General features: G+C 51.1%; 1 protein-coding gene across 1 annotated transcript in view; it reads left to right on the top strand.

Annotated features, from left to right (window-relative positions):
- The window catches only part of RXRG (retinoid X receptor gamma), a 57,848-nt gene that overhangs the window by 24,905 nt on the left and 21,948 nt on the right, over positions 1-10,995 (top strand). Inside the window, exons 3-4 of the mRNA XM_006142253.2 lie at positions 7,665-7,809; positions 10,561-10,740. Coding sequence (XP_006142315.1) covers positions 7,665-7,809; positions 10,561-10,740 — 325 coding nt within the window. The remainder of the gene's footprint in view (positions 1-7,664; positions 7,810-10,560; positions 10,741-10,995) is intronic.

Here is a 10,995-nt window from a genome sequence, read left to right as displayed (position 1 = left end):
TGAGCCCTGCTCTCTGACCTGGGTTTTGACCCTGCTCATTGCTGCCCTGATGTTTATTGATCAATGAGTGACTATTGTTTTTAAGTGTATTTCTTCTGAGTGAGAGCGTCCAGTAGACAGGCACCCTGCAGGGCCCTCGCACTGCAGTCCACCCGCCGCCAGTCCAGGTCACGGGCAGACGTGTAGCTGGCATGATCAAGATGGCCCCAGGACTGAGCCCAGGTCTTTCTCCCGTGGGGTCCAGTTGCATTGCTTTTGGGCTACACCTGGCCCTCACAACTGAATTCCTATCCTCGCAAGTCTGTTGTGCTTTTATGGAGAATGCTCAGATAAATGAAAATCGCAGACCATTAAGATCATTTAGTCTGACGATTAAAAAAATAATGAGCCATAGCATATTTTCTCCACACGGAAGCTTCTCTGGAAGCCAATGTACCCACCAAATAGGAACAGAGCCGGTGGAGCTGGTGACGGGAGATGGGGAGCCTCGCCCTCCCTGCGTAACCGCGCTCACTCCAGGGTTGAACCGGCGATTCGCCTGCAGTGGAGAGGCTGGGTCAAGACTGCGCAGCAAGGAGGTGGGTGGCCGAGGCCCATGACTCCCCCTCGCGGGCAGCCTAACTAGGTTGAAGAGAGCTACGGAGAGGGGTCTGCACCCTGGGCCGGGAGCACCTGCCTTTGGTGTCGTACTTCAGTGAAGGCGGAAGTGTAGGAGCTGATGTTCTGTGACAGCTCCAGGAGCAGCTGAGAAAGACTGGGTCCCTGGCTGGGCCTGCCATTCCCAGCCGGCAGGTCGGCTTCTATTCTGTTCTCAGGAGCGCCAGCTCGCGTGCAGCAGCGGACCAGAGGAGCTGCGTGGTGAACCCTGGCTCCAGAGTGCTCATTTCAGCAGGGCTGCTTCTAATGAGACAAGACAGCTGGGGCCGGGGTCTCAGGGGCCAGGCAGCTAATGGGTTTGTGCTCCGATGGCTGCCTTCAATCTCATCTGCCATTGCTCGGAGTCCACACAAACCCCGAGCCCGCTAGAGAGAGGGCCAGAGAGCATCGGGCCTCCTGTCCAGCTGCGCCTCCCTCTGCCATCTGGACTCCTGCAGAGGAGGCGTGTAGGAGAGGGGCTGCTGGCTCAGCCCAGGGAGAGGGCTCCCCCAAACCAGTCTGCTCCTCCAGAGGCTTCTGGCCAAACAGGTGCGGCTCTAAGCTGCCAGGGCAGGGGAAGACTGAGCTCTTCTGCCGCCCGAGGCAGACGGGATGCTGTAGAGCCATAGACTGGTAGCCAGGAGCCCCGGGTTCTAGCTCCAACCAGTTAGACCTGGCAAGGTGCCCACCTGGTGCCTGGCAGGTGCAGTCACCTAGATCTTTCCTCAGGCCGCCGCCCGACTGCTTCACTGAGGCGGAGTGTCAGGGCGGCACTCCTCTGCTGTGACCACGGGTGGCTCCGTGTTGCCTCTCAGACCAGCCGTTCTCCCAGCCAGGCTCAGCGGCCTCCGGGCTCTGGTGCTGCCCACAGCTCCCCGCCCCACCTGGGCACATTCACTCCACACACCCCTCGGCTTCCCTCTCGGCACCTTCTGCCCGTCACGGGACCATCCAGATCCCACTCCCCCTTTTTATTTTTTTTAAGAATTATTTTATTTAACTTTATTTATTTGTTTATTTAAATTTGACCAGAGAGGGACAGAGTGAGAAAGAAAGTATGCATGCGAGAGAGAGTGAGAAAGCAAGCTGCCAGGTCCGGGACTTAAACTGTAGTCGGCCATGTGGGAGTCCAGCACCCTTAACCAGTTTTTTTTTTTTTTTTTGAGAGTGTTTTTTTTCGTAGGGCGTGTATGCTCACTAGACAGACAGAGACATAGAGACAGAAAACAAGAAATCACCCCCCAGGGGGGATGGTCATGCCGCAATCCCTTCTCCTCCATTCTCCTCTCGAGATCTTGGGCATGCACGCACACGCGCCTGGTGTGAGTTTTAAGCCACCGGGTCCGGGACACGAACCACGGTCAACTATGTGGGAATTCAGCTACACAGCCATTACGCTAACTGCTGGTTCCCAGCACTCTTAACCAGTTTTGAAGGTTGTCAAGTCCCAGCTCAAAAGCCGTCTCCTTCGGGAAGTCTTCCCTGTTTTCAGTAACATGTCTTTTTTTTTTTTTTGCCGCAGGGCACGTGTACAGAGAAACAGAGAGAGACAGAGAGAAGGAAAATGAGAAGTCACACCCAAGAGGGATGGCTGAGCTGCAGTCCCTTCTTTGGGGCTTTGGTCACGTGTACCTACTGCCTGAAGTGGTTTTCAAGCTGTCGGGTCCAACGCTCGAACTGCAGTCAGCCATGGAGAGGTCCAGTGCCTTAACCACCACACCACTCGCCGGCTCCCTCCAAACTGACTTTTACTCTCACTAATCGCTAGTTCGTTGCAGCAATACCTGATCGTTTTTTCTTTTTAAAAAAATCTTCCTAGTATTTCTTTTTCTTTATTCATGACAGAGTGTGTGCATGCCCACGTGAGAGTGAGAGAGAGGAGCACCCTGCCCTGGTCTGGTCGCGCAGTGACCCCCTTCCTTCAGTCCCCCAGCTCACCAGATCATGGCCCTTGTGCACATGCCTGCTGTATTTCAGGCTGACCGGGCCAGGGATTCAGATCACGGGCGCCACGTGGGATCCAGCTTCTCTTGGGCTGTGTATTCCTGCGGCGTGGAGCCAGCCTCTGTGGAGCTCCTGAGTGGAGAAAGGGATCACTCCCTTTAAGGCTTGATGTTCTCATCTAGAAAGCAGGAAGGCCTCCTGGCTCGTCGTGGGGATACAGCAGGAAGAGGGTGGCCCTTTGGAGACCCAAGTGATGGTAGAGCCTCCCTATTCCTGTGACCGCTCTTGTCCAGGTCAGAAATTGGGACAGAGCCATGGCCAGTTGGAGGACTCCCTCTGGGGTCATCTGACCTAAGAGCATCAATTTCACGGGGCAGATCCAGGTGCTAATCTCTTTTCTTTGAGGCACTTAGGAAATTTGTTGTCTGAATTCGCGCTGACAGCAATCATGCTGCACCAGCGAGTCTCAGCCCTGGCTGTGTGTCGGCATCAGCTGCTGAACGTGAGGGGATGCCAGCCTGTAGGCCCAACCTTGGCCCGCTAAGTCGGAGGTCTACAGGGGTCCCAGGCATCTGCTTTTATTTATTTATTTTTTGTATCTGCTTTTTCTTTTCTTTTTTTGGGGGGAGGGAGGAGAGGTTTTTGCTACAGTGCGTGTGGGCTCGCCAGAAAGACAGAGAGAGATAGAAAGCGAGAAATCACCCCCCAGGGGGGATGGTCACGCCACAATCCCTTCTCCTCCATTCTCCTCTCGGGATCTTGGGCATGCACGCACATGCGCCCGGCGTGAGTTTAAGCCACTGGGTCCAGAACTTGAACCGCGGTTGACTACATGGGAGTCCAGCGACATAGCCATTACACTAACTGCTGGTTCCCTGCATCTGCTTTTTCAAAGCTCCCCGGTATGGTATACGTCTGGAATGAGAGCCATCACACTGCACCAAAACTGAATAAGAAACTGGATGGCTGTGCCAGCTGTCTTACCGGTAGGGGCTGGGAGGGTCGTCTGTCACCTTTAGAGGGATTTTAGAACGTTCATGGAAGATGGGGTTAAAGTGCCAGTTTATTTTGGTACAAAAGAAAAAAATTGAAATTCATGCTTCCTTTTTCTTTCTTATTTTTAGAGAGAGGGATTTTTGCTATAGGGTGTGTGCTTGCCGGAGAGACAGACAGAGACAGAGAGACAGAAAGTGAGAAATCACTCCCTCCCCGGGAGATGGCCATGCCACAATCCCTTCTCCTCCATTCTCCTCTCAGGATTTTGGGCATGTACACACACACACACACACACACACACACACACACACACGAGTTTTAAGCCACCAGGTCTGGGACTTGAACAGTGGTCAAGGATGTGGGAGTCCAGCCATGTAACCGTTATGCCATCTGCTGGCCCCACTGCTTCATTTCCTAACACTCATTTTCTATGAACTTTTAGAATACCCCCTTCCCCGTGTGTATTTTCATCCATTATGGAAACTAATTCTTAAAAATTCCTAGCGAATTTTGGGGCCAACTGGCAATATGATGGGTAAGGTGCTGGACTCTCACTTGGCTGACCACAGTTTGAGTCCTGGACTTGAGTCCTGGCTTAATTTCTCACTTTCTCTCTTTCTCTCTCTGGTGAGCAGATGTGCCCTATACCTAATTAAATAATAATAATAATAATAATGATAATAAATAATTCAAAAAAATCCTAGTGACTGTTTTTTTAGAGAGTATTTTTTTTTTTTTTTGCTATAGGGTGAGTGTGCTCACAGTAGACATAGAGACAGAAAGAGAGAAAGTGAGAAATCATCCCTCCAGGGGATGACCACACTCTAATCCCCCCTCCTCCACTTTCCTCTCGGGATTTTAGGCATGCATGCATACCCACCTGGTGTGAATTTCATACCACTGGGTCCAGGACTCGAACATGCTTGGCCACGTGGGAGACCAGCCCACAACCACTGTGCCACTGCTGGCCCCCAGCGACTTTGATTTTAAAGCCAGTACTGAAGGCTGAGTGTCGTTTCTTTCTTGTATCTCAACATTTAATGCAGAGCCTGTATGCACCTCCACTGCTCAATGCTAGCGAATTCGGAGGGACCTGGCTCAGCTCTGTTGGAGCTGATGTTTTATGAGTGTCCTGTCCCAAAAGCTTTGAGAAGAGGAGAAAATCTCACCTGGGGTTCAGTCTGAGAACTGCAGTCGCTTCAGCTAGCAATCCGGTGTAAAATGCAGGCTGACCACAAGGTCAGCGGGCCTCTGCATCAACCCCAGGCACTGTCCAGGGGTCTCTCCTGGGCCCGGAAGTCGGCCATGCTGTACGCCACCTTCATGCCAGCAGGAACTGTCGTCGGCGTCTTCGTTACTGTGCACGGCTGACTCCGCAAGGCCACTGTGCGTTTCTGAAGGAATGAAAGGCACACCTCCAGGTTTTACGTCTCTTTTCCTAGAATGAATGTTCTAGAATGCTGCTCTATGCCCGTGGGCACTGGGAAACATTGCTGACTGAACAGCTGGCTCTTATGTTTTCTGTGGTGGATGCAAAGCCCTTAGCAGCCTCTTCTAGGAGTCGCCACAGCAGCGCTGGCTGTGGAGGGGGGAGGTTAAGGTGCACGCACGACAAGGCACGGGCATAGTTCATGTGTTCTGCCACCCAAAGCTGCCTGGTCCCCTGGCAGGCCCTGGGGAGGAAGGGCAGACATAATTCCTGGCCCTGCATGTTTCATGAGAAGATCGTCCATTAGTTACAAACAAGTTCAAAACCTGCTTCGGAGGGACCAGTGGGTGGCCCTGTGGTGAGGCCACACTGCAGTGCTGGACCCATGTGAGAAGCTTCTGGGTTTGTGTTGTCAGTCTCCCATGATCCTGACTGGCTGAGCTGGGGGCGGAGTGTGGCATGGAGACTCTCTTAGGGTGATTGTCTCTCTCATGGAAGAAATACTTAGACTGAGAACAGCAACAACAACCACGCTCTGGGGTGTTTGGTGCGACAACCACACTCTGCCCGGTGTTTGGTGCGACTGCAGTGACCTGGGCCTCTGGGTTAGCGCCTCAGTGAGCTCCTGAGCAGTGACACCACATGGCTCCTCCTCTTCCGTTCTGCTGTGTGGCCGTCCCGGGTCAGCCTTTTTATACAACCTTGTACCCCAGAGGATAGCGCCTGGCCTGGTGAGCTCTAGGAGAAGGTGGGTTGATTGATGAATGAATAGATGAGCATTTTAAAAAGAATTATTTTTATTTAACCTCATTATTATTACTACCATTTAATTTGGGAGCCAGAGAGAGAGAGGAAGTGAGAAAGCAAGTCACCAGTTTTGGGACTTGAACTGCAGTCGGCCATGTGGGAGTCCAGCGCCTTAACCAGCACGCCACCTTCTGGCCCCAGATTTGCATTTTTTGCTTGGCTTCTTGGAGTAAGGCTTCTGCCTCGAAGGCCGTGGCTCCCCTTGGAGCAGTGCTGAGTGGGCAGGCGATCCCCGAAGGAAGCAGTGTGGGACGCACAGCTGACGCCCAGGAGGTGGGCCATCGGCAAGGAGCCCAGCTTCTGTAAGCCACTGGGGACAAGGGGCACAAGGGGGCTTCAGAGAGCTTGCAGGGAAATAGAATTCAAGTATGAGTTTATTCTGATGTGAAAGTTTTTTTTTTTTTAATCCATGCATACTTTCTTCGTGATCTGCATTTTCCAGGAACTTTCTGGAGACCGTCATGGACGATGTAGAGAAGCCCTCATGGAGATGTGTTGTAGTTTTTGGCTCAGGTTTTGGCTTTCTAGAAATGATTTTGTTCCTCTCGTGTCACGTGTTGGTTGCCTTTAAATTCACATCGCAGTAGGCAGTTTCAGATACCCTGTGCTTAGACAGTACCTCCCGGAATGACACGCTGTGAAAGTGTACCGCCTACGCAAAATCGCCATTGATAATTCACTGTTTGCTTTTGTTTTGGGAGCGGTTTTTGCTACAGAGTGCGTGTGCTCGCCAGACAGACAGAGAGAGACAGAGAGACAGAAAGCGAGAAATCACCCCCCAGGGGAGATGGCCACGCCGCAATCCCTTCTCCTCCATTCTCCTCTCGGGATCTTGGGCACGCATGCACACACACCTGGCATGAGCTTAAGTCACCGGGTCCGGGATTTGAACTGCAGTCTGTTATGTGGGAGTCCAGCGACATAGCCATTATGCTAACTGCTGGCCCCACTGTTTGCTTTTTCAAAAGAAATTATTTCATTTTATTTATTATATTGTTTTGTAAAAGATGATTTATTATTACTACTATTATTATTAATTTGCTACGGAGTACACACACTCGCCAGAGGGAGACAGAGAGAGAGAAAGTCAGGAAGTGAGCCACCAGGTCTGGGACTCGAACCGTGGCCAGCCACGTGGGAGTCCAGCACCTTAACCATTATGCCACCTGTTGGTCCCTCAATATATGCTTTTAAAAGAGTTAGTAGAGGGGCCAGCAAGTGGCATGGTGCTTGAAAGCTTCAGATTCTCACATGTCTAGCCATGGTTCGAGTCCCAGAACCAGTGGCTTGAAAATCATAGTAAGTAAATAAATAAATGGAAGAAAAACAAAACAAAACTAGTAGAATGAACCTCATCCGGGTGCAGCACAATGTAATGCTAAGTATTGGAATGTTGGAAAAGTTATGACACCTTTTTGAAAGAATTACTTTAGTTAACCTTTTTTATTATTCTTATTTTCCAGTTTAATGAGAGAGAGAGACAGAGAAAGAGAGAGAGAGAAAGTGAGAAAGCAAGCCACCAGGGCTGGGACTGGAACCCTGGTTGGCCATGTAGGAGCATCCAGCGCCTTCACCACCACACCACCTGCCGGTCCCTTGTGACACCTGTTTTCTGTGCAGAATATGTTCAGATTTTTGATTTGATTATTGCACATCGTACCCGTGCTTTAAGCATACTGCACTCCACACGATGTGCCATGGCTATCTGTGAGTCAGAAATGACAACTACGAAGAGAGAGCGAGGAGGAAAGAAAGAGAAGCACAGCCTGTTCGTTCTCGAGGCCGCTGTCCTCACCGCGCCAGGCCGCAGGGCCTTGCCCCGGCTCTGGGCTGCATCTCTTCTCTCTTGCAGCTAAATGTCGTCAGCAGCGTCAGCAGCTCAGAGGACGTCAAGCCCTTACCAGGGCTCCCCGGGATTGGAAGCATGAACTACCCCTCCACCAGCCCCGGGTCACTGGTCAAGCACGTCTGTGCCATCTGTGGGGACCGGTCCTCAGGTACGTGCGGGGCGCCGCCTCCCCAACTCCCTCCAGGGAGAAGGTCGCCCTGTCAGGTGGGCCAGCTGGGCCCGCAGCCTGCCGTCTTATGAAGGTAGAATTCGATTTTACTTTGGAGGATTGCCTTTGCAGGAAACGTTCAGAGCCCTCCTCTGGAACGACACTACTTCATGCATGTATGTTTCGGGTGGAGAAGCTGTTGTGATTGTCGAGAATCTCAAACTAGATTTTCCTTAATTGTTCAAAAATTATTGCGTGTAATTATAAAACTTCCCAAATAAATAACTATAAAAATAATGTTCCAATATAGAAGATATGGGAAAACTGGAAAAAAAAAGAGCACAGTAAAAATTAATCTAAATGTCAAGAAAGATAAACTCTTTCCTGTTTTAGCCTATTTCTTTCAAACACTCCTGATGTTTAGCTTTTTTTTTTTTTTTAAGGTTTTTGCCATAGAGTGTGTGTGCTTAGCAGAGAGGAGAGACAGTGAGATGGAAATAAGAAATCACCCCCTGGGGGGGATGGCCACAGGGCAACCCCTTCTCCTCCATTCTCCTCCTGGGATTTTGGGCATGCGTGCACATGTGCCCGGTGTGATTTTCAAGTCACCAGGTCTGGGATTCGAACTGCAGTCAGCCTTGTGAGAATCCAGTGCCTTAACCATTACACTATTTTCTGGCCCCTTAACATGTTTTTACAAGCAGAAACAAAAGCGTTTTCGCTGATTTATCTTCTACTGGCTCGTCGGGAAAGTCTGACACATTTTTGCACAGAAAAATACATCCTGACTTTCCCGAGCACCTAACAGGCTGCCAGAACTCTCTCTTTCCGGACTTCTTCCTTTCCTCTCCATCTTTCTTGCCCTCATTCCCTCCCCATCAGTTTTGAACACATTAGAATCTCTGGTTCGATGATTTGAACAATAAGGAGGTGGGGGAGTGTCTGTTCTAAAGCTGTCCAGGACGGCTGACCGACTGTTTCCTGTCTCCTGATTGGCACCCAGCCACCACAGATCGCCACGCTATTGAAAGTGCTGGGTGCCTGGAACACACTTAGCTACATGGGTGAGGTTGGCCTGCTCTCCAAGTCCTTCCCGATTCATGCAGACGTGGCTGTGGCCGTGTCCGAATCTGACCGCACCCAGCAGGGGTTGGCGTTTTCTCTGCTGTGGTTTGGTTGAAAGTCCAGGAGGCCCATGCACATACGGAAAAGCCCCAGCAATGACTGTGTCGTGCAGGTGACACCTGGCCTCGTGTTTCTGACGAGCTGAGGGCGTTAGGTTCCTTGAGCTCGACATAAGCTCTCGCGCTGATCATGGCTGTGAGCTCACTGATTGGTGTAGTCAATGCATTAGGCACAGAATGGCTTCTGATCGCGAGGTACCATTTCATCCTAGGGTGGCTTTTTCTGGAACGTAAACTCCCGGGATGTCTGTACATTCACTAGTTCTCATGGACTTCAAATTCATTTTAATATCGACCTAAACAACACAGAATTAGAGCGTCACATCGGGTCTGTAGCTAAATGCCATTGCATAATACACTCAGGAATTAGACATGATGGGGCCAGCTGCTGGCGTAGTGCTTATGACTCCCACATGGCCTACCGTGGTTCAAGTCCTGGACCCAGTGGCCTAAAACTTACACCAGGTGTGTGCACATGCATGTCCAAAATTCTGACAGGAGAATATAAGAGAAGGGATTGTGATGTGGCCACCCACCCTGGGGGTGATTTCTCGTTTTTTCCTTCTTTGTCTCTCCAGTGAGCATATGTGCCCTATAGCAAAAATCTCTCTCTTTAAAATAAAAAAAAATACATAAAAAGAACTGGATATACTTATGCTTTGAATGAATGATCTATTTCCATACACACACACACACACACACACACACATATATATATATAGAGAGGGTTCTTTTTGTTTTTGTTTGTTTGTTTGCTTATGTGCTTGCCAGAGAGACAGAGAGAGACAGAAAGTGAGAAATCACCCCCCAGGAGGGATGACCACACCACAGTCCCTTCTCCTCCATTCTCCTCTCGGGATTTTGGGCACTTACACACGCGCCCGGTGTGATTTTTAAACTGCCGGGCCCAGGACTCGAGCTATGGAGTCCAGCGGCGTAAGCGTCATGCCGTCTGCCGCTCCCTCAGTTTGAATCAGTGAGCACAGCTGCCAGGTGTACAGTAATGAGAAGGCTTACTTAGAGTAGTGTGGTTGATTCAGGGTGCCTGGGTGGGAGGGAACTCGTGGCCCCCTGTTGCAAATTAGACCTCTCTGCCTGGAGTAATTGACACGGAATGTCTGGGGCAGGTCACGGGACGGTGACACAAGCCGCAGGTTATTTTGGTTCAAGCCGGACCACCTGCTATCAGACCTTCCCGCCCTCCCTGAAGACGGGGCCTCATTTTATAACGACCAGAAACTCATTTACTTCCTCACAGGCAACAGCACTGCAAAAACGCCACAAGCCAGCATCCTGTTTATAGTTTATGGTAGAGGATCAGACCCTAGGGCTCAGTTATGGGGACATGTTAGTGAAGCTGAGGGTAGTGTCCTCCCGGGTCACATGACAAGCATGCATGCTTTTCCTTATTACGAACACCAGTGTTTTGAATGGAGGCAGAACGTTCGCTTGAAATGAGTGCAAACGAAGCCTCAGGTCAGGAGTTTCCTGATATTGCCATGGGGAGTGAGCGGTGTGGAGGGACGACACGAGAGCGGGCTAAGGAATGTTCTTCTCTTGCAACCAGGGAAGCACTACGGGGTGTACAGCTGCGAGGGCTGCAAAGGGTTCTTCAAGAGGACCATCCGGAAAGACCTCGTCTACACGTGCCGGGACAGCAAGGACTGTCTCATCGACAAGCGCCAGCGAAACCGCTGCCAGTACTGTCGCTACCAGAAGTGCCTGGTCATGGGCATGAAGCGGGAAGGTGAGGCTCGCGGCGACGCCCCGCCTCGGCCCTCCGCTCAAGGGGAGCAGTGTGCGTCGAAGTACTCGTGGGAGAGGGCAGGAGGTGGGGCGGAGGGTAAGGTGCCAGCTCCCACGTGGCTGACTGCGCGGTTCAAATCCTGGACGTGGAGGCTTGAAAATCACACCAGGTACGTGTGCGTGTGTGCCCCAAATCCCAAGAGGAGAATGGAGGAGAAGGGATTGTGGCATGGCCATCCCCCTGATCCCGGGAAGT

This window comes from Tupaia chinensis, unplaced genomic scaffold, assembly GCF_000334495.1.
Source record: "Tupaia chinensis unplaced genomic scaffold, TupChi_1.0 Scaffold000070_1, whole genome shotgun sequence".
In the NCBI taxonomy this organism is placed as follows: Eukaryota; Metazoa; Chordata; class Mammalia; order Scandentia; family Tupaiidae; genus Tupaia; species Tupaia belangeri.
This window is presented reverse-complemented; position numbering and strand designations above follow the sequence as displayed.